A 22,740-nucleotide genomic window follows, 5' to 3' on the forward strand; every position below is an offset into this window, starting at 1 on the left:
TTTTTAAACTATTTAAAATAAAATCTAGACTCTAGATCTCAAATATAAAAATTGTATCATCACTTTTTGAAGGATATTCGTTTCCAGCCATTCATTTTTCTGTTCACTTGATGGACAAAAGAACAATATCGAAAATATGTGAAATTCGATTTTCAGATAGTTTAAATAGTTTAGATCATATTCAACGGTGCCGATCGTTGATTTGGAAGCACTATCATCAAAAACATATCGGTAGTAAACCGAGCAGTGTACTACCGATAGTAGCCCAGTCAAACTCTATATATATATATATATATATATATATATAGTAGAGCTAGAATACTCCCAAAAGCGCCAATGGGTTGGTGCTTTTGAGTTTTTAGCCCTTGGATGGAGAGATGTAAGGTTGAGATGATGGTGGTAGGTGGTGGTATGTGGTGGTAGGTGGAATAGTGTTTGATCCAAAGGTTATTAGTAATCAAGGAGTTTATCCAAGGGCTAGAAACTTAGAAGCACCAATGAGTTGGTGCTTCTAAAAGTATTCTAGCTCTACTCTCTCTCTCTCTATATATATATATTGATAGTTTCTTTGCTTTTAGTTCTATATATTTTAAATATTCTATTCATATCCGTATCCATAATATCCGGCCCGTATTTGAATCCTTTTTTACCAGATATGGATTTAAATTTTAGTATCCGATCAATAAACGAATTCATATCCAGATCTGACATAAAAATATGGATATGGATATGAATATGGATTGAGCACTATCTGATCCATATCCGACCTGTTTTCATCCCTAAAAATGCATGAGAAAGAATTTTAGGATATGATTTTTCACCGACAACAGTAGTTTATTTTTATTTTAGTCAGCATGCCATCTTTCTTTCTGTTGAATGTATCTGGTAGAGCATCTTATTTGTTTACTGTTGAAGTCCTAGAAAGCATAGTAATTAGTTATATTTGACCCATGCAGGATATGAAGCGCCAGTGTGACGACAAAAGGTATGGAATGACATTTGATATTTCCCTATATTGCCATTATGTTCACCTCAAGTTTAGTATATTATCTTCAGGGATTTGTACAAGTTCATATTAGCGGCAAACAGAGATAAAGGAAGGTCAAGGCACTCCAAAGGTGAAAATTTTACTACAGAACAATTGCAACAAGCTCAGGAAGATTACCAGGAGGAGGCAACTCTCTTTGCATTTCGGCTGAAATCATTAAAACAGGGACAGCTTCGGAGTCTTTTGACGCAGGCCGTTCGACACCATGCAGCTCAGGTGGGGTGTCTTGGGTACCATTTTTGCCCCTTTCTTTTAACCCTTACACCAAGTAATATTGTGTTTAGTAGAAGGAAATTATATGGGATACCTCACTTATTTTGTGCTTTGGACCAGTTGAGTTTTTTCAGGAAAGGAGTTAAGTCTCTTGAGGTGGTGGAGCCCCATGTTAAAGCAGTTGCTGAACAGCAGCATATTGATTATCACTTCAGCGGACTTGAGGATGAGAACTCAGGCGACGATGAGGAAGGTAGTGAGGATGATGATAATGATAGTCATGATGGAAGTCATGATGGGGAATTGAGTTTTGATTATGGACGGAATGACCAGGTCCCTGATGTTGGTTCGATCTCTAGAAATTCAATGGATGTAAGATGATTTTTCTTTATCTCCTCTTAAATTTCCTGCTAAAACTTATATTCACCATCTTAGGTAAAATTCTTGTAATGTAGTTTTCAAGTTCATAATGTTGGTTCTTCCTTCTTCCTCAAAGTAGTTTTCTTAAATGATTCATGGATAATAACACATTTACTCCTGGATTTCCTTTTGAGTTTCAAATGCTACTATTTAGTCCCTAAAGCTTGAGCCCAATTTGTGTTTCATCTTCAGAGTCTCGATTTATTCCCTGAAATTCGATAGAGATTGCAATTTCTTCCCCAAAGATTGACCTTGATTATGATATCGTTCTCGGATTTTTAGCTTTAACAAAGAAGAACTTCATACTGGTGCTAAGTTATTATCTTATCAGAAGGTCGACTAATGGAAGGACTTAATTGTAATGCAATGCAAACTTTATGTGCAAAATTCTTACAATTGACATCATGAGGACAATTTGAAATGAAGGTCGATCTTCAACTATTGTTTTTTCAATAAACTTCTGCTTAGTATATGTATCACGTTATTCACCACTAAGTAAACCACTGCATCTACCTAATTTTCTCTTTTCTTTAAATATACTTGGATCAAGCTTATTGACCAAATGCGTCAGCATTATCTTCTGGAATTGTACAGGTGAAGTTTTTCTTTGTAATAGATTAAGCGCATAGTGTTACGTTATATGTCGATTGGTGAATATTTACTGTAAAATCTGAAAGACCTCATCTGCAATCATCATATTTTAAGAGGTTCTTGATCACATTTGATCAGTTAGATCCATGTAGGACCCGCCTAATGAAAACTAATAGTTGAGTGGTTGCGACCTGTTCAAGTGTCTGTCAAATTAACCTTTAGCTATTTGGTGTATATACTGCATTCTAATGGGTCTTACAATGCACACCAGAACCTACTTTGGTGTTTCAATTGGTTGCTAATTAGCTAATTTATATTTTCTGCTATGGATTGATGTCCTCTTTGCAATTCTTTTCCGTTCAAATCTTTTGGCCAATTTACAATTAGTAGTTAATCAACAGGATTAGCTATTCCCTTTTGTGTAATTTGTCTACTTAAAGGATGTTCATATTCTAATTCTGTCTGTCCTCCAAATTGCTTGTAGGAAGTTCGTTCTCTTCCTACTAAGGGTGGAATTTTTGGCCCCAACCCAAGAACCTGATAATACCCGATTCGATTTGGGTAGGGTAATAGTTTTGATGCCTTGCACAAAAGAACTTTCAGATAGGGTACGGATAAATAATTTCTACAGGAAAATCTTTTGTATGGGGTAAGAGTAAGGGGTCTATCCATTTGGGTATTGGTTCTAGGACTTTATGGGACAACCTGATCTTGCTTAAGCCGATTCTCTCCAATTCAAAAAGCTTTTGTTAAATCTAAACCTTTTAAATGCAACACTTACATCCACTACTTTCTTTGCAGGAACATCACGACAAAAGCCAAGCTGATTTTCTCTCTTTTAATAGAGGGCTAATGGCTGGTAGCCAATCGGCTCCAATTTTAACTGAAAAGAAGCTCGAATCCTCAGAAAGAGTAAAGGAGTTGCGTCCTTCCTCGACAAAGAAGTTTCACACTTATGTCCTTCCCACTCCAGGTGACACCCACAGCGCTTCTTTATCAGGACCAATCAATCCAGACCGTCAATCTCAGCCGACGCAACTATGGCACACGTCTCCTCTCCACCCAAGTATGTTCACAAAGGATTCGAGAGAAAATGAAACACCACCTCACACAAGAACACCCAAAGAACAGTCCGTTCTCAGAGAGAGCAACATTAATAGTTGGCCGACGAGGATTAAACCTCCTCCGTTGAGTGAGGGAATAACATTACCAATTCATAAAAACCTACAAAATGATCCAGATAGTACCAAGAAGATGAAGAAAGAAGCTTTTTCTGGTCCATTGACAAGCCAACCAATGTCAGTGGAACATCCTAGAACTGCTCTTGCTCCAGTGAAGCCAGCAATGCTTATACCTCCGCCTCAGCCATCTGCATCACCACCACCGATATCATCACCTAGAATCAATGAACTCCATGAACTCCCGAGGCCCCCTGTTAATTCATTCAGACCTTATAGACCGTCTAGTTTGATTCCTCATTCAGCCCCTTTGGTCCCAATGAATTTTTCGCCTAAACCCTCCAATAATTCATCAGTGTCATCGCAGACAGCATCGCCGCTACCGACCCCACCAGGCGCTATGGCTCGTAGTTTTTCTATACCCTCGAGTGGTCAGAGAACACCTAGGGTTTCGGTTGCTACATTAACTAGGGTTCCCGAAAATAGAAATTCGAGTATGGACGTGTCTTCTTCGCCTCCTTTGACATCTTCAGCATCTGACTTCCGGGATACAAAAACATAAGGTGAGGCCTGAAAAATTTGTGTTGTTACTATGCATGAACCTAGTGCGGGTTGTTTTAGGTTTCTTCTCTGATTGCCAGAATTGTTTTAGCGGTCATTTCTTATAGTTTGTTTGCATTCCTGCTGCAACTTGTAGTCCTTATAGTTTGATTTTTCTCATATAATTATTGATTGTGAAACAAGTTGGTCTATCTAAAAGAACTACAAACCAGATACAATTTATCGACAAATATATACTAGTGAATTTTGAATTTTAAATTTGCTCGAAATCTTGAGAACTCTTGCTCCACTTTTCTGACTGTTGCTTTTTCTTATGCTGCAGCTTCCTTGTATATTAGAAACTCAGTCCTGCTAAGCAATTTCTGTACGCGGTTTCTGTACATACTAGTTGAATGTATTTTTAGCTTACATCTTCCCCCACATAAATTGATCCTCCTCACTCGTTCCGTTCAGCCTGCTGGTGACAGAGAGCAATCAAGTATCAAGTACGAAATCCTGTTCCAGTAAGAATAAATCCATGTCTGCTGATTCATCAATGAGGAATTTTGATTTTATTTTGTTTATATATATATATATATATATATATATATATATATATGATGTTGTATCTTTTCCCTCTTGAGTAGTTGTTGTGATGTTACTTTTTTTTACCTTTTTAATTCAGTTCTGTTGAACGCAACTTTCTTTCTGGGATTTAAACACCACATTTGCGCATATGCATTTCTTTTCCTTTTTTTTTTTTTCTTACTTGAGAGAGAGGTAGCATTCTATTTCGTTTTAGGAATTTTTTACTTGGGACCTTGATTACTAATCATCAAGTTTTTAGCCAACTGTGCATAGCACGGTTAGTATGCATTTCATCTTTTAAAAAACTTAGTTGACCTACACTTGATATTTCGTCGATCTGGATGCAATTTTTCTGCACTTTTGTCTTTGCTAGTAGATGATGTATGATATGGGAATTGAGGGGTCTTTGCATCGTTGCGCTTTTGATGTTATTTGCTTGATAGCAAATTTGTGAACCTAGTTAACCCTGTCAACTGGGGACAAAAAATTCTTATGTGTTTTGTAAGATTCTTCTCTTAGTTTCTCTTTCAATAGATTTTGTTTGGCTATAATGGACGTTCGCAAGTAAATATCTTTGTGGTAGCGTCACAAAAAATGCTTATTAATAGCATGCCTTATATGATTCTCTATTTATTTACTCATGTATGCGAGGAGACGCTGTACTGGTATTGTCCCATTTAAGGCTGTATTTGGTTTGGATATAAGTAAGAACTGTTTATTTTAAAAATAGATACAAGTTTAAGTATAAAAAAAAATTAGACTAATTTTGCGTTTGGATGAAAATTAGGTTGTTTTTGAAAATAAGTTACATATTGTTTGGATGGTTAGATTGAAATAAAAAAAAAGAATTATAATTTTAAATCTCAAATATTTTATCTAATTAATTAATATGAAAATATTAATTAAAAATAATTTAATAAATTAATAAATTTATTTGCTATGAATATTGTATAAGATAATAAAAATATATGAATTAATTAAATAAATATACAAAATTTAATTTTTAATTAGTTAGTAAATTATTTTAGTTAGATAATTAGTAAAGAAATTAATTAGATTAGTCAAAATGTTAATGGTTGATGGATATAAATATTAGTTTATGGATAAACATACTAAATTATTAATTTTTAATTATCTAATTAATTATAAATAAATAATCAATTAATTATTTTATTATTTAAGTAATAAATAATAATTTAAATATATTAATATTAATTAAATTAATTAATAGTTAATATGATAATTAAATTTAAAATTAAATTTTAATTAAGCTTGTTCTTTTTTTGGGAACAAGCTTGTTTTAAAAAAAATGGTAGAACAACAGTTTCAGACTATCCCAGCTTGTTTAAGAGAAAAAAGAACAGCTGTCCCCATCCCCTTTAAATTTTGTGTTTGGAAAAAAAGTGGGGGATAATCTCTTACTCCATCCCTTGTTCTTCAATCAAATGGGGCCTAGTGCAGAAGAATAGGTAGTTTCCACAGTTTCAGCTATTTATCACCGAACGTCGCTTAATTTGCAAAGAGTTTGATGGTTGATATTTGAGATTCTGAGTTTGAAATTTAATTGCTTTATATTTTTATTTATTTATTTAAAAAATATAAATTAAAAATATAGCTAAAGCTTGTTCATTTTCTTTTTACGGTACTTTTTTATTTTTTAAGAGAGATAGATAGCATGTTATCCGCTTCGTTTATTTCATTTAGAAATAAACTTAGCTGGAAATGTGAATCAATTAGGATTCGAAATTGAAATCTCGGGTACCAACCATCGAGCCTTTTACTACTTGCTTTAGGGATGGTCGGTTGTTCCATCCTGCTTTAGATTGCTACATGACACAATTTGGATGTATAACGTTGGGCCCACAGATTCATCTGGAGCTTGCCCTAATCTTTTTAACACCTTCATTCATCTATCTAATTTTTCACATGGCAGGCCCACAGCCAAATGCCGACCGATCACCACCGCCGCACAAATAAGATGTTAGAAGCAGATAGTAAAAAATGTTTCTATGTCGGTCACATATCTAACAGTTTTTTTCTTTCGAAAAGCAGCAGAAGGTAATAAAACAAATTAAAAAAATTAGACAAGTTTTGTTGCACCACTAATATGATAGGTGATCAAGAGTTTTTATAATTAATCTTAAATATTATATAATAAAATTTTATCCAAAAGCAAAAAAAGAAAAAAAAAGAAATGGTGATTTTAGCTTCTTATAGAAAGCGCTTGCGTACAAGTTGTGGACAACACAATATATCTAGAAGGATATGCCTCGCCCAATGTAACTAATCCATTCCACGTAGCTCCACACATTACATAAAATTCGCGATTCAATAAAAAAAAAAAAAACCCAAATTAAATTAAAATTAAACTACTAATACCAAAAAAACCCGGCTCATCAACACCACGTGAATATCCGCGAATGATCACTCGACACGTGTCGCGACGTCCTCCCACCATCAACACGTGTCGGCCCCACTCTGCCCGAAGATCAATTTTGGCTCCTCGTGAACGGATATCGATCCGACGATCCACGCGAAGCCACGTGTGCACCCCCGTGAAGTAGAAAATGACGATTTTACCCTTTCTCGGGACTTGGCCAGAAGCTACGGTGCGCTGAACGGGTGGAGGGACTGGTCGGGTAATAAAGGACAAAAACCGAGGGCATAATAGTCTTTTGACGCATTTATTTTTAAGCTTCGGCGTTGGCCTCAAATGATGTTCCCATGAAAAGGAATGGTAGCAAGAAACTAAAGAATTAAGAAAACGTACGCAATCTCGTTTTCCACCCCCGGGTTTTATCATATCATTTAATTTCTTTTTCTAAATTTAAAAATATAATAATTTTTTAACCAGAAAATTTCACAAAAATAAACCCCAGTTGTAATAACAACATCCAATTATCTAATCATTTAAATAATTAAGATAAGATGGAGTATAACTGAGAAATTAAATTACAAAATTCACAAGTATCTTTTACATATTGACATTTGCGACTATTTAATTCCAGCTAACAAAGTTTTAAAAAGTTAATAATACTTATATATTAGAGTATTTGGATGTCGTAGTAGTATTTAAATTTTAACACATTAAATTTGAGTTTTCGAATAACTTGTTGTTTATTTGTTTCACTCTCTCATGCAGTTCAACATATCGAACCGGACCGAATAATGAATGAACTGCGAAAGGAGCCGGTTCGGTTTTTTTTTTTCCCTTTGGTGAGCCTCAAGATTGGTTTTGGTTTAAGAAGGCAAAGGAAAAGTTTGGTGGAGGATTTGATATTTCATTAATTAATTTGGGGAGTTAGTGGTAGGATTGAGTTGTTGAATCCTTATCAAATTGTTTAGTTCTGCGTCTGATTTTGTCATTAGTTGCGACAATTAATTTAAAGTATTGATTTCAGTAGTTACATTTTTTTGGTTATAGTAGAAAGTGAAAAAGTGATTTTGAAATTCTAAATTAGAGTTTTTAATTTGGAGCTTCTGGTTTTACTAGAAAGAGAAATTGCTGGAAAAATTAGCAATAAATTAAGCGCTTCTACTAATAGTGCTTTATATGCTTGGTTAGATAATATTTCACCTTACAACAAAACCATGAATACCCCAAGATACATAAAAATAAGAAAGTAGAAATAAAAAGCCTAATTAATGTATGTAAGTGCTCTCAAAAGAGAGGTTTAAACAAAATTAGTTGGAATAATGCTATGAATATTAGTTAAAATAATAAGAAAATAAAATTCAAATTCAACTAAGTGTGGTTTCAAGATGAAGATAGTCAATTTTTCTTTCCATTCCTAACCTAACTACTTTGAATTTGTAGTTATAACTATGAACCGCATGCAAAATGTTTTTATTATAATTTATATGCTATAATCATTCTATATTTGTCTAGTACAGCTGTAAAGAATAATCAGTTGATTCTGTAAAACAGTCGAATAATTACATTACAAAAATATGATCAACTCCTATTACAGCTTATGTGTTAAATTACGGAATACGAAAAAATGATGGACGGCTAGAGTTAGTAGGACCATGAATAGGACAAAGATTTCTTAAATGGAGCAGGAAGGAAAATCAGGCACTTAATTTTAGAGTTCAAGTAAGATACTCTTAAATAGTATATGAATACAGTATACTATAGACTTTTGAATTATTGGATGTATACTTGTAATAGTATCAAGGGGTAAATTCTAGGCATCCAAGGCTAAAAAATTTATAAGATATATTATTCAGAATTCGGCTACTATACTATCGATAGGTCCCATCGAGTTTTTTACCATTAGATCTACTATTTAATCATTTCCATCGGTTAGATTATATTATGCAACCAACAACTTACTCAATTCTAGGGAATCATTATTATCCTAACCATACATCCTTTTATTCAACGGCGAAAATTCGATAGCACTTAGCGTTTGATATTATCGATAATATAATAGCATAATTCTATTATTCATGGGTTTTCAAAAAAAGTATTACTTTTTTGAAAACTTAAGCTCTGATAGAGTTTGCTAAAGTAATATTTTAATATAGGGGTAATTGCCTATATATTCCTCAAAACTTTAAAAATACCTTATTTATTTTTACTTTTTTTTTTCTTTTTATTATATCTTTCGTATGTTCCTCTGTTATTCCAAAATACTCCTGCCGTTAAGTTAACTTAGGTTGAACGTCAGTCAAATATCTACTAGAGTGTTAAAAAAAATCAAAATATCTCGTTTGTCCTTAACTTAAGGGCAAATAAGAAATATTGGTGATGGTCGAAAGGTATATTTAAAAAGATCAAAAATTAAAATACTTTTTATAACCCTAACTTAAGGGCAAATAAGAAAAATCGGTGATGGTGGAAGGGTATATTCGAAAAGGCAAAATAGTAATTTTATACGGATAACAACTATTACTAACAGTTCATTACATAATTTAACTCTAGAGGTATATTTAAAATAGTTTGGAATGTAAAAAAAAATATTTTTAATATAATCAGAAGGTCGGAAACTTTTCAGAAATATATAAATAATTGTCTTTTTAGTATATTTACTATTTATCAGCGCCACTTTTAGATTTGAGAATTTTTTGATAAGTTGAATTCCGAAGCTTTTGCTACGATACCATACAAAGAATACGGTAAAATTGTTGTTCTCTACAAATTTAAGCCGTATTTATATCCAAAACCTTTTTAATAGAAAAGTCTAATTCCACCCTAATTCTCCACAGTACGTAGTAGTCAATAATAGAAGCCTACACAATTCCACATTTCCACCAAACCAAATCCAGTTTAAGCCGGTTCGGTCCGGTTCGAACCTTCCCAAATCCCGTCCGGTTCAATTGCTAAACCCGGTTCAACTTTCTAAATTTCGATTACATACAAAAAGTTAAAAAGTACGGTACACTGTAGTGCACCGAAAGCCGACCACATTGTCTTCAAAGTAAAGATTAAAATGTGTAGATAGTCTCAGTATTCTTCAGATATCGCGATTTGGTCCTTCATGTAATTTCTAAATTTTCACATGATGGGCACATTAAATTACATAAAATTAATTAAAAATACCTGAATTGATTAAATTAGTAAATTACAATCTGTCCGTTTTGTTAATTTTTTCGAGCTATCACACGTGAGCCGTAGGATGAGTAAATTGTTCAACTTATCTCTATCTGTGTTTTACTGTATTATTAGAAAAAGAGTAAACTTCAAAGAGTAAACTTTAACCCAAAAATAAATAAAAGAGTAAACTTCAAATACCACTGTCCTGGTTTCGTATTTTCTCACTTTAGTATCCTGTGATTTAAAGTGTATTGAGTTAGTATCCTATGGTTTCATCTTTATCTTTTCGTCAGTTATTTTGTTAATATTTCGTTAAATTATATACAAAAAAAACTTCAGATATCCCACCTAGGTTTATCGAATATTCATTTTAGTACTCTTTAGTTTTAACTTTGTCATTAATTTAACGAAAAAAATTAGTGAAATCGATAATAAAAAAAATAAAAATGAAACTAAAGGATACTAAATTGATATACTTTAAATCATAGGGTGGTAAAATAAGAAATTGTGAAACCATGAGGGCAGTATTTGAAGTTTTTGTAAATAAAAAGAAAGAGAAGGAAAGTTTTAAAAAAACAACGGACCTAAAAAAAGAAAAGAAAAGTAAAAATACTGATTTAAAAACATGAATATGAGAGAGAGAGAGAGAAGAGAGAGAATACATATATATTGGTTTTGGAGAAAGGGGAAGGGGAAGAGAAAAAGAGGAGGAGCTCGCTTTGTGGTTTGAGGTCGAATGGGTTCCCCTTTTCTCTGATTTTTGTTTGGTAATTAACATTAAAAACTTGCCCTTTTTTGATTCCTCTATAATTTGGTGGAACCCATCGATCGATCTCTCTTTTCTTTTCTTTTTTTTCTTTTTTCCTTTTTGTTTTTGTTTTTGGGAACAATTCTATGTTAATTTCATAGCTCTGATGCCTATAAGTGGAGAAAGGGTGGGTACTTGGTTTGGGAATGTTTGCCGTAGAAGGAACCTCTTCGGATTTGTATACATATATATATATATATATGTATAAGAATGAGATGGGGTTGGGTTTTGAATCTTTTGATTTATTCTTCTTGTTAATGAAATTTCTGATCTGGGTTCTTTTCTGAAGGTGGAAATTTGTTTCTTTTTTTTTTCTTCAAATTTTAGTCTTGGGGTTTGGTTTGATTTGATCATGGATGATGATAGATGAGTAGTCACTTCATGCATTTTGGCTTGTCCTGTTAAATTATTGACCTCAATGTTATGTCTCTGAGCTATTATGAGATGGTTGGGCATGTTTAATCCTCTTATTAGATTTTTTTTCTTAAAAAAAAACTTTTTTAATATAAATTTGTTCTTCAATCCTTCTTCAAGGATTATGTTTTGATCATGATTAGGTGAATTTAATGCTATTTTTAACATCATCTTCATTTTATTATATCTTTTTTTTTTTTACTGTAAATTTGAGAGTATTAGTTGTTCTTTTGATGTATGAAGTATGTATGAAATCTCGGTCATCTTCAGAAGCATCATTTGCTACTTACCTGATGCTTCTTTTGTTGTTTGTAAAGGAAAATTATCATTTTATTTGTTCTACTTTTGGTTTTTGTTTTTTGTTTTTTTTTTTTTTCTGTTTAGTTCCTTTACTTAAATGGTAAACTTTATTAGTTTGCAATCATTGTTTTTTGGGGGAACAGGATTTGTGAAAGGCATTCCTTTTTTTTTTTTTTTCCCCTTAATAGAATTCATTCTTCTCAATTTTTTATTTTTTAACAGTTTATTTGTAATTTATCTTTCTTTATCTGTTCTCTGATCTATCCTTTCTATTACAGGATTGTAATTTGTTTCTTGGTAAGATGAGTCACCAATCCCTCTTCCCATGCTCGGACGGTGTCGAACGAAAATTTCATCTAATCCCTTTCGATTCCGCACCTCATCTCCAAATGTTGCAGTCAATCTCGCTGGGTTTAGACGATCGGTGAAGTGAAATACTTGTTCATAGTAGTGGTGATTTGCTGGTTTGTTTCTGTTGAGCTACGTAGGCTAAATTCGGTTGCATTTTGAGCTATTAATTCTCATAACTTAGCTTCGATTCATTGGACATTGTGGATTGCAATTGTTTGACAAAAAGTGCCAGGCTAAATCCATTTTACCGCTTCAAGAAAAAATTTACTTGAGATTGGAAAGAAGAATGATAGCAAAGATCGATTGGAGTTAGAAGAAGGAAAAGGGGGTTCTGTTGATCGTAAACTTTGATTGCATTAGTTCTGTCCAATGGGCTTGCCTCAATTATCTCCTAATTTAGCCGATGAAGTGACCACTGCACTAAGCACTTTTGTGTCGACTCCTCCCCGCTTTGGTGGTATCGGCACCTGTGATTTGGATGGCCTTCATGGAGGAAGCTCAAGTAATAGGATTTCGGGAGAATTTCCATCTGATTTTCAGAGGAAAACGACGTTGGAAGTACCAAAAGCAACGGATGGGTCTATGAATTACAAGAATGCCATCGATGGAGCTACGAGCCTTCAAGGGCTCAGGATTGATTCGAAGGATACAAATGGTAGATTCCTTCCTAGAATGGGCCAAACTGTTCAAAGGCCTTTAATGAGAGTTGTCGGTTTTGAATCAAGCGAAATCAATTCATCTATAGCCAATGCCAAGAATGATCCGTTGGCTGATCTAAATGGCCCTCAAGTGAGGAAACGATTACATTCTCCTTTGAATAGCACTCTTCGTAAGCAATTCCATGGTGATTTTTTAGATATTGCTTGTGGCAATTCTCGAATTGGTTCTTCTTCTGATTTGGGTCGAAAAGATGGTTTTAACTCCCAAGAGACTAAGAAAGCCAATATGGGAGGTCCTAATTCCTTCGATTCTCCAGTTTGGTCTGTTTCTGGGAGCTCAAATTGGGGTAGTATGCCGTGCAATTTGTTTACTGATGGTCCTTTGCTTGAGAACAAAGAGCCCTTTTATCATAGCGATGTAGGAACAACTAAAATAAGTACTCTTGGTAAAGAAATAGCTGTATCTCCGAAACAGCTTCACTCGCCACCACCATCCTTGTCTCCCCTTGGTCCTAAATGGCATGAAAGATTCAAAATATCTGGAATTCAAAGGGATATTATGAAACATATTAGAGACGATGCTTCGGTTTGGAAGGACAGACAGGGATTAAACAGTGAAAGTGAAATTGGGATCTTATTTCCTTCGGAGGAAGATGATTTTAGTACTACAAAGGATTTATTAGGCGAGGATAATATGTTGCATGATGAATTAGATTCATTTAACCTGCAGAGAACTTGTAATAGTAGTCAAAATTGTGGTATTGGGTCTGCGCCCACTCCTCGCTGCATGAACTATGTAAGAAGTTTGAGTCTTCTCCCTGTTAGGAGGTCACTCGTTGGTTCGTTTGAAGAGTCTCTTTTATCTGGTAGGCTCTCATCTGGGAAAGATAGCCAGGTTTGTTAGCGAGCCCCTACTATTGTCATTAAAAATTAACCATTGTTTGCAGGGCCTATTTGGCCTGGCAGTAGGGTGTGGTGTTGTTCAATGAAGTGCTGTTTGGAGAAGCAACAAACAGCTTATTAATCAAAATGCCCCCAATTTCTTCTCTCTGTGTTCTACTAGAGATTGCTAAAACTGAAAGTAGAAGCATAAGCTAAAATCCAAATGGCCACTTTATGCATGTTAAGCTTGGCGAAACTGCTAAGCTACTTCAAAAGTAGAAGCTCCCAATACTAGGTATTTTGCGATCAAATAGTTGTTCTGGGAAACCAAATTAGCTCTCGCTCTCAAAAAGCAGAAACTATGATTTTGAAGCTTCTGCGTCTATTGTGCGAAATGTTTTGAGTAGGTTATAATGAAAAACCTACTAGTGCTTTCTGAATAGTTCTAATCAAATAGTACTTTTGCATACGCCCTAGCAAGGCAAAACAAGCGCGTACTTTTCTTACTTAGAAGCATGGGATCCATATATTAACAACATTTTGTCTTCCTTTGGCTTTGTATAATTGCAGAGAATTGATGGCTTTCTAGCTGTGCTAAATGTTACTGGTGGTAGCTTTTCACCTTCAACTCAGAAGCTTCCTTTTGCGGTAACCAGCATTGATGATGATAGCCCCTTGCTGTACTATGCATCGATCGATCTTGCGGGGAGATTGCCTCCAAATAATAAGAGTAAAAGCCCAAAATTCAGAAGAAGCCTCAGCCACAATGATGATTCACGAGCTGCGAGGAGTCGACTACGGGTCCCTGTAAAAGGGCGCATTCAACTGGTACTTCGTTTCTTAGCCCTCAAAAACTGATTCATGATCAAGTAAGTTAGGCCTATTAACTTGTTGCAACTAATTGCTCATGGTACATAAGACAGATGTTGATTACATCTTAAGAGAAAAATGAAAATTAATTTCGCCTTTCTACTATTTGTTGATCCTCCATGCTTAGTTATATCCTCTAGATGAAGAATAACTTGCCATATGCTGCATGAACCATTAATATACACAACTTGTAGAAGAGATCGAATTTTGTTTGTCTTGGTGTCAATGATCTAAATCATTGAGAGTATGTAGACTTTGATGAATTCGCACTTCGTGGGCATTTGGATAGTTTTCATTCGTGTACTTTTTAAAGCTAAATAATTTTATTTTCAATTATTTTGTGAATTTAGTTGAGTGGATGTTTTCTTGTTGGTCCAGTTTTGCTTCTCATGAGATGTAGGTTTTAACAGGTTCTTAGCAACCCAGAGATGACTCCTGTTCATACTTTCTTTTGCAACTACGATTTGAGCGACATGCCTGCAGGAACTAAGGTATGAATACTTCTAAAGTTACCTATACATATTATGCATTATTTTCCGAGGATCTTATAATTAGATTTGAAGTATAATTGACCATTTACTATAGCTAAGGGATAAGGTTTTTGCTATCGAAGAAAACTGCACGTCATAGTATTGGTTAAAGAAACCTTGAATAGCTTCACAAGTGAAAACAGTATGAGAAGCCAAAAGGCGGTGCTGTGGCTTTTAAACAGCTCTGCCGCAGACTCTTTCTCTTCGGTTGTCTTATTGTCGTTGATCGAGGAAGAGAGAGGTAAACAGGTGGTCGCCCAATTGTCTATCTCGCTATTTTAGACTGATTTAACTAGCAAGTAATATCTAATGTCACAGTTCTCATGAAAACTGTTTGATAGTTTTCTTCAAGGATCGACTATTCATGTCATAGTAGGATTTATGTTGTTTTTTTTTTTCCTTTTTTTTATGGTTTGGAAGAGCTCTATAGTCTGAAACAACAAGAGGAGCTTCGGAGGTTAAGACTGTTAAGTGGGAGTTACACCGTGTTGGGGATTGTAGGTTTAATAGGGTTATTAATGATGAGGTCGCACAAAAGATTGATCAGCGAGACTTGGATATAGTGAAGAGGATGTAGGGTGAAGGCTAGATTGAATGCTGGTTTATATGCTTTTTTATTTTAATTTTGTGGCAGACTTTCATGCGGCAAAAGGTCGCTCTAGCTTCTTCTGCATCTCCACCTAATCCAATGAAAGACGCAAGCGAAGATCGCGGCACAAATATTCTGCCTAAAGCTCAAAGTGAACATAGAGAACGCAACTGTGATTCTGCTGAATGTAATGAAGTTGTTGACCTTGCAACTATTCATTTTTTTTTCAGTTTTTTCTTTACCTCAACAAAAAACTCAAGCTACTTAATTAAATCCTTTGGTTTGACAGGTTGTGCACATAAGACGTCGCACAATGGGCATGGAATTTCAGAACAATGTAGTACTACCATGAATATAAAAGATAGTACTAACAGTAATAGTATCCACAGTGAAAGTGAAAGAACTGATAATGATAATAATACTACTAGGAGGTGTAGTCATAGCTCATCAAAGGCCAATGATACTTCGGCTGAAAGGGGCGGTGTTCTTCGCTATGCTCTTCACCTGCGATTCTTGAGTCCTTTTTCTAAGAAAGCTTCGAGATCGGTGCAGAGATGCAAATCCGACCTCTCGTCGGTGCCCCGCGGTGGCGGAACGGAAGCAGCGGAGGAGAGGCGCTTCTATTTGTATAATGATCTGAGAGTTGTGTTTCCTCAGCGCCATTCGGATGCAGATGAGGGCAAGGTATGTCATCACTTGAAAGAAAAGCATGTTTGTTAATTTTGATTTCCTGTTTGTCGGTCATTCATTTGATTTTTGCTGTTTGTTTTCTTGTTAAACTCTTTTCTTTTCCTTATCTTTGTTTTTCAAGGGTAAAGCGCGTAGGCAATTCGTTAAAAAGGTAGAAGCTTGATTACAATAGTGAACAGTACATTCCCACATACAGAAACCAGGGAAAAAATAAATATCCCCAAAACTGAATAGGGGAAGATGAAGGCGACGGTCTTCGAATCTAAGAAAGTGAGAGGAGAAAAGGTTCATAGATCGGTCTCCCAAACCTACACACCAACTAGTTAAGTAAATTAAGCTCATAAACTTTAAAGACCGTAACTAAAGAACAAAACACGGAGAAAACTATACGCAAAAGCAGTCACCCAGATCCCATTCTTGATCTGGCTCCAGACCTCCAACCATTTTGGAAGGTCTCGACTTTATGATCCGCCAAGCTCCAGTTCGAAGGATGTGCTTGAAAGCTGCGATGCCCAACAAAAAATAAGAAGAAAGAAAAGCTCTCGAGTAGTAGAAGATAGGAGCAAGACGGAGACTAAAAACCTCGATGATCGCGGTGAAGAAGTTGCAAAACAACTTATAAACATTAAACAAAACACTATAGAAAAGAAAAAGGATAAAATCCAAACCTATAGATGATATTTTGGCCGGAGAACCAGCCAGAATCCGACGGAAAGGCCGGAGAGGATGCGAGCGAACGTCTTGAGGATGTTATGAGAGACGGAGAGGAGTGGAGAAGAGTCGGGAAAAGAGAACTCTTACATTGTTACACTGTCAAAGAGCAAATTTTGACTGGAATATTTGGATTATTCTAGTGCCTCTGTGAACTTGCTAGGAAAATGGGGCCTTTTTTTTGTGTTGTTGATAGGTGATTTATACTTCGCAACAAACACTCGACCAAATTCATGACTTCCCATGTTGTTGATGATAGGTGATTTATATTCTGCAACTAACACCTGACTAAATTTATGACTTACCGAGATGCTTTTTTTTTTTTGTTTTACTCTTTAGCTTCTAAACTCACATTTTGCTTTTCAAGTGCTTTGTTTTCCTTTCTTTCTCTTGTGTTGCAATCGATGTGCTTAATCTAATTGAACTAGTACTTCTAGTCCTTTTTCGAATGCTGCTTGTTTTCTGACCTTGTGTTTTGAAGATATTTTGTTTTTTGTGGTTAATTTCTGCAGTTGCGCGTAGAGCACCACTTCCCCGCCGATCCGAAGTACTTCGACATAAGCAACTGATCATTGCGCTCGCCTCGTCGCAGCGAGATGTCGCTGAATTGTACATATTTCTAATAACATCAAAAGTTGGTTTCTTCGTTTATGATCTCGACCAACTTGTATACAACTCACTTTTCTTTTTCGAAATGAAATATCCTCACTTCATTGTCCTCTACGCATGGGTTGAGAATTCTCTCTTTTTTGTCGTTGTTCACCAATTGGAGTATCGTGGAAAAACTAAGGACAAAAAAATCTCGCAATGTGATTAAAGGGAATGGAAATGCCTCATCAGATGTTTAAATTTTTGTAGGAATTGTTTCAACAAGAGCTAGTGTTGTGAAATTGTTAATGAGCGAAGCTAGAGTACTTCTCGGAAGTTATTGGAGGCTATTACTTCCTCGCTGTTTCGGGCGAAGGATTATTCGAATCGACGGTCGGCACTGGCACTGTTAGACATGTTCTAGACTATTTGAACTTCATAAGACTCTTATTTCGTAATTTTTTTAACATTATTTCTCTAGCGATCAAGTGATCTAAAACTTATATTATGTTAGTTATTAAAAATAGTTAGTTTGGAGACCACTTGAATGGTAGACAAATGATATCAAATATTCGTAAATTTCGGATACTAAGAAGATCAAACAGCTGAGATGCCAAGTTCGCAAATTTGAGATGTTGATCATCGATTCGAATCTGGTGCCGAAGATGATACGAAAGTAAACACCCCTATCTACTTTGAAAAGTATTTTAGATTTGCCCAATATTAACTGTGAGTGAAGGACGGTGATTTTTATAAAGCAAAAAAATTATTATTCACTAGATTTTTTTAAACCTACATATCTGTTTAAATGCAGACATGTAATCAATGGTAGACATGAATACGTTCAATGCATTTTGCATGTCAATAATTTGCATTTAAACATGTCATCGTGACAATTGCGAATACAATTGAAATAGAAAAAGAATAAAGGTTTATCAAATCATATCCCATCCTCTCACACGTTGTTGAAAGCCCATTGGGCCTCGATTGACACCAACCATTTTGGGCTCATAAAAGGCCTAATTTATATAGCACAATAATGGGCCTTGCTTTGCTATAATCTTTTATACACATTAATCGATCCATCACTATAAGGGCACGTTTGGTTCGCAATATGAAAAATTACTAGGAGTAAAAAGATATCCGAGAATTTTATTCCTATTCATTCTATTAATAAAAATGTGGCATTCATGTGTTTGATTCGCACGGTCATATTATTTAGTCATGTTATTTAAGTTTACAAAAAATATACAATTAATTTATTTATTTTTTTAATTAATTTTAGATAATGCTATAAAAAATTTCAACATCTTTTTAGAAAAAATGGAGAGAAAATATAGGTTAGAGAAAGAGAGCATAATTAAATAATAGGAAGAGAAATAGAATCAACATTAGAGGGAGTGAGGGAGTTGAAATTTTAGAAAAAAAGGGGGAGAGAGAGCTTAGTTTAGATAGAGAAAAATAGTTGAAGTTTAGAGAGAAAAAAATAAGTTTAGAGAGAGATATGAGGTTAGAGTGTAAAGGATAATAATACTAACTAGCCAGCGGGTAGGGAGAAAGAAAGAGATTAGACATATTATGATTACCCAATTCATTAATATGAGGATACCCACTCTCCCACAAGGGAATGAGATTAGTACTTTGGGATGATTCTCATTCCCGAGTGAATCTAATATTACCAACTAGATTACTTAGTGCCTTTAGCCAAACACCGTCATATTTTTTTATTCCTATTGCATTATTAGGAATCTTAAAAAAATAGCGCGAACCAAACACACCCTAAGATTTAAGTGCCGAGGCACGGAGCAAACAAGTTATTACGACACTAAAATTTCTTACGTAACAATTATAATCACGCAAATCATTTTGGGTTTGGGTTCAGGTGCACGCGGTTGTTGCGAAGCTCTTCTCAAGATCGTGCACAAATCATTAAATGTTTGGGATGGTTTTCACGACTGCGGTGGCAACTAGAAATCTCAGATTTCTCAGAATGCAGGAATTATCTGCTGCGGTGCTGAGCACTGATTTGGTGCTTCGCACAAAAGCGCGACGAGACGAAGCGAAGCGCGTTTCAATCCAAACTTTACGAATTGAACAGAGTTTGCTTCGCTAAAAATCAATTTTATCCACACGAATTGTTTCTGATGCGCACAAAAGCAAAAGTGCTACACAGAAGCAGGAACATCAGCTGTGGGAATCACTCACGAACGTGTGAAGTGATTCCTACCGAATCTGGATCAAACACAGGGAAAAGTGTTCGAAACATCGAAAATAAGAAAAATTTCAAAATAAATAATTTGTTTGATAATTTATGTCTAATAATTTTTTTGCAAAATAAATAAATCCTCATCACACCTACATTCATATGCAAGAATTAATCTGGACCGTTCATTCAAACCTGCCCCCCACGCTGATAAAACCCACTCGATGCCCTTTTTTTTTTTTTTTTTTTTTTTTTTTTTTTTTTTAGAAGCGGAAATTTTTTTTCGAAATAAAAATTCTCCAAATATTCCGACAACAATATGAAAAATGTTACCGTTAAATACAATAAAATAAAATAAAATATCTAAAAGAAAAAATAAATGCTCAAATAAAATATTATATAGAAGAAATATCTCCACTATATATATATATTTTTTGCTCACATTTGCGTTAATATGCGCAAAAACAAAAGCAAAAAAAAATAAATAAAAAGGTAGTAACTAATGCATTAATTCGTCATCTCTCCCATGAAACAAGTATCCGCAGATTTTTTTTTAAAATAACTTATATATCTATTTTTTCTTTTTAAGGACCAAAAAAAAAAAAAAAAAAAAAACACAAAAGAAGTAGAAAGAACGAAGAGGACGAGTCGAAATGCCACTCAAACCCTAACCCTAACCCTAACCCTGAATACTACGATCAACTGCTTCGCTACTATATGAATATATATATATATATGTATACCGACCTAGATCTCATTACTTACCTTTGAGCTATTAATTGGAACGGAGGAGGAGGAGAGGAAGAGGAAGCTTATAGATGAAGGGAGAGGTCGAGGTCGATGTCGAGCTCCGCGGCATTGGTGACTGGCGGAGGCGGCGGAGCTCCGCCGGGGACGCCGTGCACGAAGACGTAACCACCGTAGGGCGGCGGCGGCGGCGGCGGCACGGCGGCTGAGGAGGACGACGGCGGGAGGCCGCGACGGGATCCCGCGGCGCGCTCTCGCTTGTGCGCGTTCTGGTGGCCGCCGAGGGCCTGCGACGTGAAGAAGCGCCGCGAGCAGTAGGCGCAGGCGAACGACCGCGCCTCCGCCGCCGCCGCCGACGCTTCCTCCGCCGCGGGCTTCAGGAACTCGAAGAAGCAGCTGCTCGGCGGCGCCTCCGCCATTGGAGAGGAAGATCGAGCGTGAAAGAGAGAGCTAGGGCTAGGGTTTCGAGCTGAGAAGAGAGAGAGAGAGAGAGAGAGAGAGAGAGAGAGAGAGAGAGANCAGGCGAACGACCGCGCCTCCGCCGCCGCCGCCGACGCTTCCTCCGCCGCGGGCTTCAGGAACTCGAAGAAGCAGCTGCTCGGCGGCGCCTCCGCCATTGGAGAGGAAGATCGAGCGTGAAAGAGAGAGCTAGGGCTAGGGTTTCGAGCTGAGAAGAGAGAGAGAGAGAGAGAGAGAGAGAGAGAGAGAGAGAGAGGGTTCGGAGTGAGGCTTCGGATGAGATTATTACTACTACTACTGCTAAATATACGTGCTTTTTATGATTGGTTGCTTACGAAATGACGAAAATGCCCCTCTCTTTACAAGTGGGCCTATTAACACATTGTTAGCATGTTAATGTTAGCGTTACATGGAGGGCGTTTGTTTTGTCCCGTTCCGTTACAGTTGGACCGTCGAGATCGTTCGATCTGGACCACACGCACCGTACGATCACAGACGCTTCTTAATGTGGGGGCCATTTTGAACTAAAGCTAGAACTGTATTGATTGAACCATTTTATCCATAAAATTGTTTGTCTCCTACTACTCTACCATCTTAAAACAGCTTCTCTAATTCAACAAGTAACTATAAACATTTAAATAATATTAGATACTTAAAAAATATAAATAAATAAATAATATTTTATATTATGTGTAAATTAACTGGTCATCACATAAAGAGTTGTTTCAGTCGTGTCCAACAAAAAAAATTATATCAAAAAAAAAGAAAAACTAAGGACTTGTTTGGTATTGTTGTTAGTTTTTTATTTGATGTACCGGTAGAAAAAAAAAATTATTATTATTATTGATTAATGCATCCGACCAAGTGCTACATCAATACTTTTAATAAAATAACTATGCGCAATCTACGGTCTCTTTCTATAATTTTTTTATATAAATATTATATTTTAATAGAATATAAGTACGATACCTAATGAGACCTAAATTTTCTAATTTTTTGTGATCCGAACTTTTATCTCAGCCTTTATTAAAGATGGGTTTAACTAAAAATAACTTATCGTACTTAACACAGTTGACTAAAAACTTGATAGTTAATATTAGAAATTATAAAATAATTTTATAATTATATTTCTAAGAAATGAACGAAGCAAATAAATAACCTACTAAAAGTGATAGCAAAAATAGAGGCAAGTAGATACGTTATGCTCACACTTCAACGGCAAAAGTTGTAATTAATTAAATCTACTATTTTTTTTTTTTGGGGTAGAAAACAAAAAATAAAAGCAAAAAGAGCTTAATGAGATAATTAATCAGTGTATGCTTAGATTACTCTGCTTTACTAATAATACACTTCAAAAGCTTCTAATTCTAGTGGAGTAAAAAATTATGTCCTAATCATGTTAAGAAGAAAAATCAATCATGCTCTAAAACAGGGATAAGTGGGTTGGAGCAGTACACGTCCACAGGGGCAATTTCGTCCAAATGCGCGACAGGGGCCACGACAGGCGTTCGACGGTGTCGGGCGAAATGACGATTTCGCCCCGCAGGTGCCGTAGTCGCTCCGACGGGGCGTCGAGTGGGACCCACCAGCCGCGGCGGGGCCAATCACCGGCGAGGGATCGGATCGGCCCGTACGCCCCGGATCGGACGGCGGAGACGGGAGCATCGGGAGGGCCGTGTCGACGCGACGCCGCCTCGGAGTGCGAAGGACGTGGAAGAATTCGCGGAAACCATTCGCTGAACCGGGTGCAAAAGTGTATGAGAGAATTGTTAGCTTGAATGCTTATTATTTATTTATGCATACACCGGAGCAGTTATTTAAA

The 22,740-nt window shown here is 35.7% G+C and overlaps 3 protein-coding genes and 1 long non-coding RNA gene across 7 annotated transcripts in view; 2 read left to right on the plus strand and 2 right to left on the minus strand.

Moving 5' to 3' along the window:
- Nucleotides 1–4,568, plus strand: part of LOC109710392 (uncharacterized protein At2g33490-like) — an 8,351-nt gene extending 3,783 nt beyond the window's left edge. The window contains exons 6-10 of one of the 2 annotated variants that reach the window (XM_020232921.1): nt 957–985; nt 1,057–1,264; nt 1,382–1,633; nt 3,074–4,013; nt 4,465–4,568. In XM_020232921.1, the coding sequence (XP_020088510.1) occupies nt 957–985; nt 1,057–1,264; nt 1,382–1,633; nt 3,074–4,012 (1,428 nt within the window). In that variant the 3' untranslated portion in view covers nt 4,013; nt 4,465–4,568. Of the gene's footprint in view, nt 1–956; nt 986–1,056; nt 1,265–1,381; nt 1,634–3,073; nt 4,014–4,333 lie in introns of both variants that reach the window. The other variant, XM_020232920.1, reaches the window with a different exon arrangement.
- Nucleotides 10,757–17,770, plus strand: LOC109710086. Of its 3 annotated transcripts, none has more exons than XM_020232514.1 (7): nt 10,757–10,884; nt 11,918–13,544; nt 14,102–14,359; nt 14,812–14,892; nt 15,566–15,707; nt 15,810–16,204; nt 17,434–17,770. In XM_020232514.1, the coding sequence occupies exons 2-7, from the start codon at nt 12,360–12,362 to the stop codon at nt 17,488–17,490; spliced, it is 2,118 nt and encodes a 705-aa protein (XP_020088103.1). In that variant the 5' UTR covers nt 10,757–10,884; nt 11,918–12,359; the 3' UTR covers nt 17,491–17,770. The 3 variants fall into 3 exon arrangements, with proteins under 3 accessions (XP_020088103.1, XP_020088104.1, XP_020088105.1); XM_020232515.1 differs by having other exon boundaries at nt 10,757–10,848; XM_020232516.1 differs by lacking the exon at nt 10,757–10,884 and adding an exon at nt 11,147–11,214.
- On the minus strand, nt 16,350–16,969 carry LOC109710087. Its single transcript, XR_002216286.1, has 2 exons — nt 16,879–16,969; nt 16,350–16,713 (listed from the first exon to the last, which is right to left on the minus strand). It is a non-coding gene; the product is annotated as an uncharacterized LOC109710087 (long non-coding RNA).
- LOC109710088 (zinc finger protein KNUCKLES-like) lies at nt 20,505–20,971 on the minus strand. Its single transcript, XM_020232518.1, has one exon. It carries the CDS (start codon nt 20,876–20,878, stop codon nt 20,525–20,527), a length of 354 nt encoding a protein of 117 aa, XP_020088107.1. The 5' UTR covers nt 20,879–20,971; the 3' UTR covers nt 20,505–20,524.

The sequence above is a fragment of the Ananas comosus genome, linkage group 5 (genome assembly GCF_001540865.1).
Source record: "Ananas comosus cultivar F153 linkage group 5, ASM154086v1, whole genome shotgun sequence".
Lineage (NCBI taxonomy): Eukaryota > Viridiplantae > Streptophyta > Magnoliopsida > Poales > Bromeliaceae > Ananas > Ananas comosus.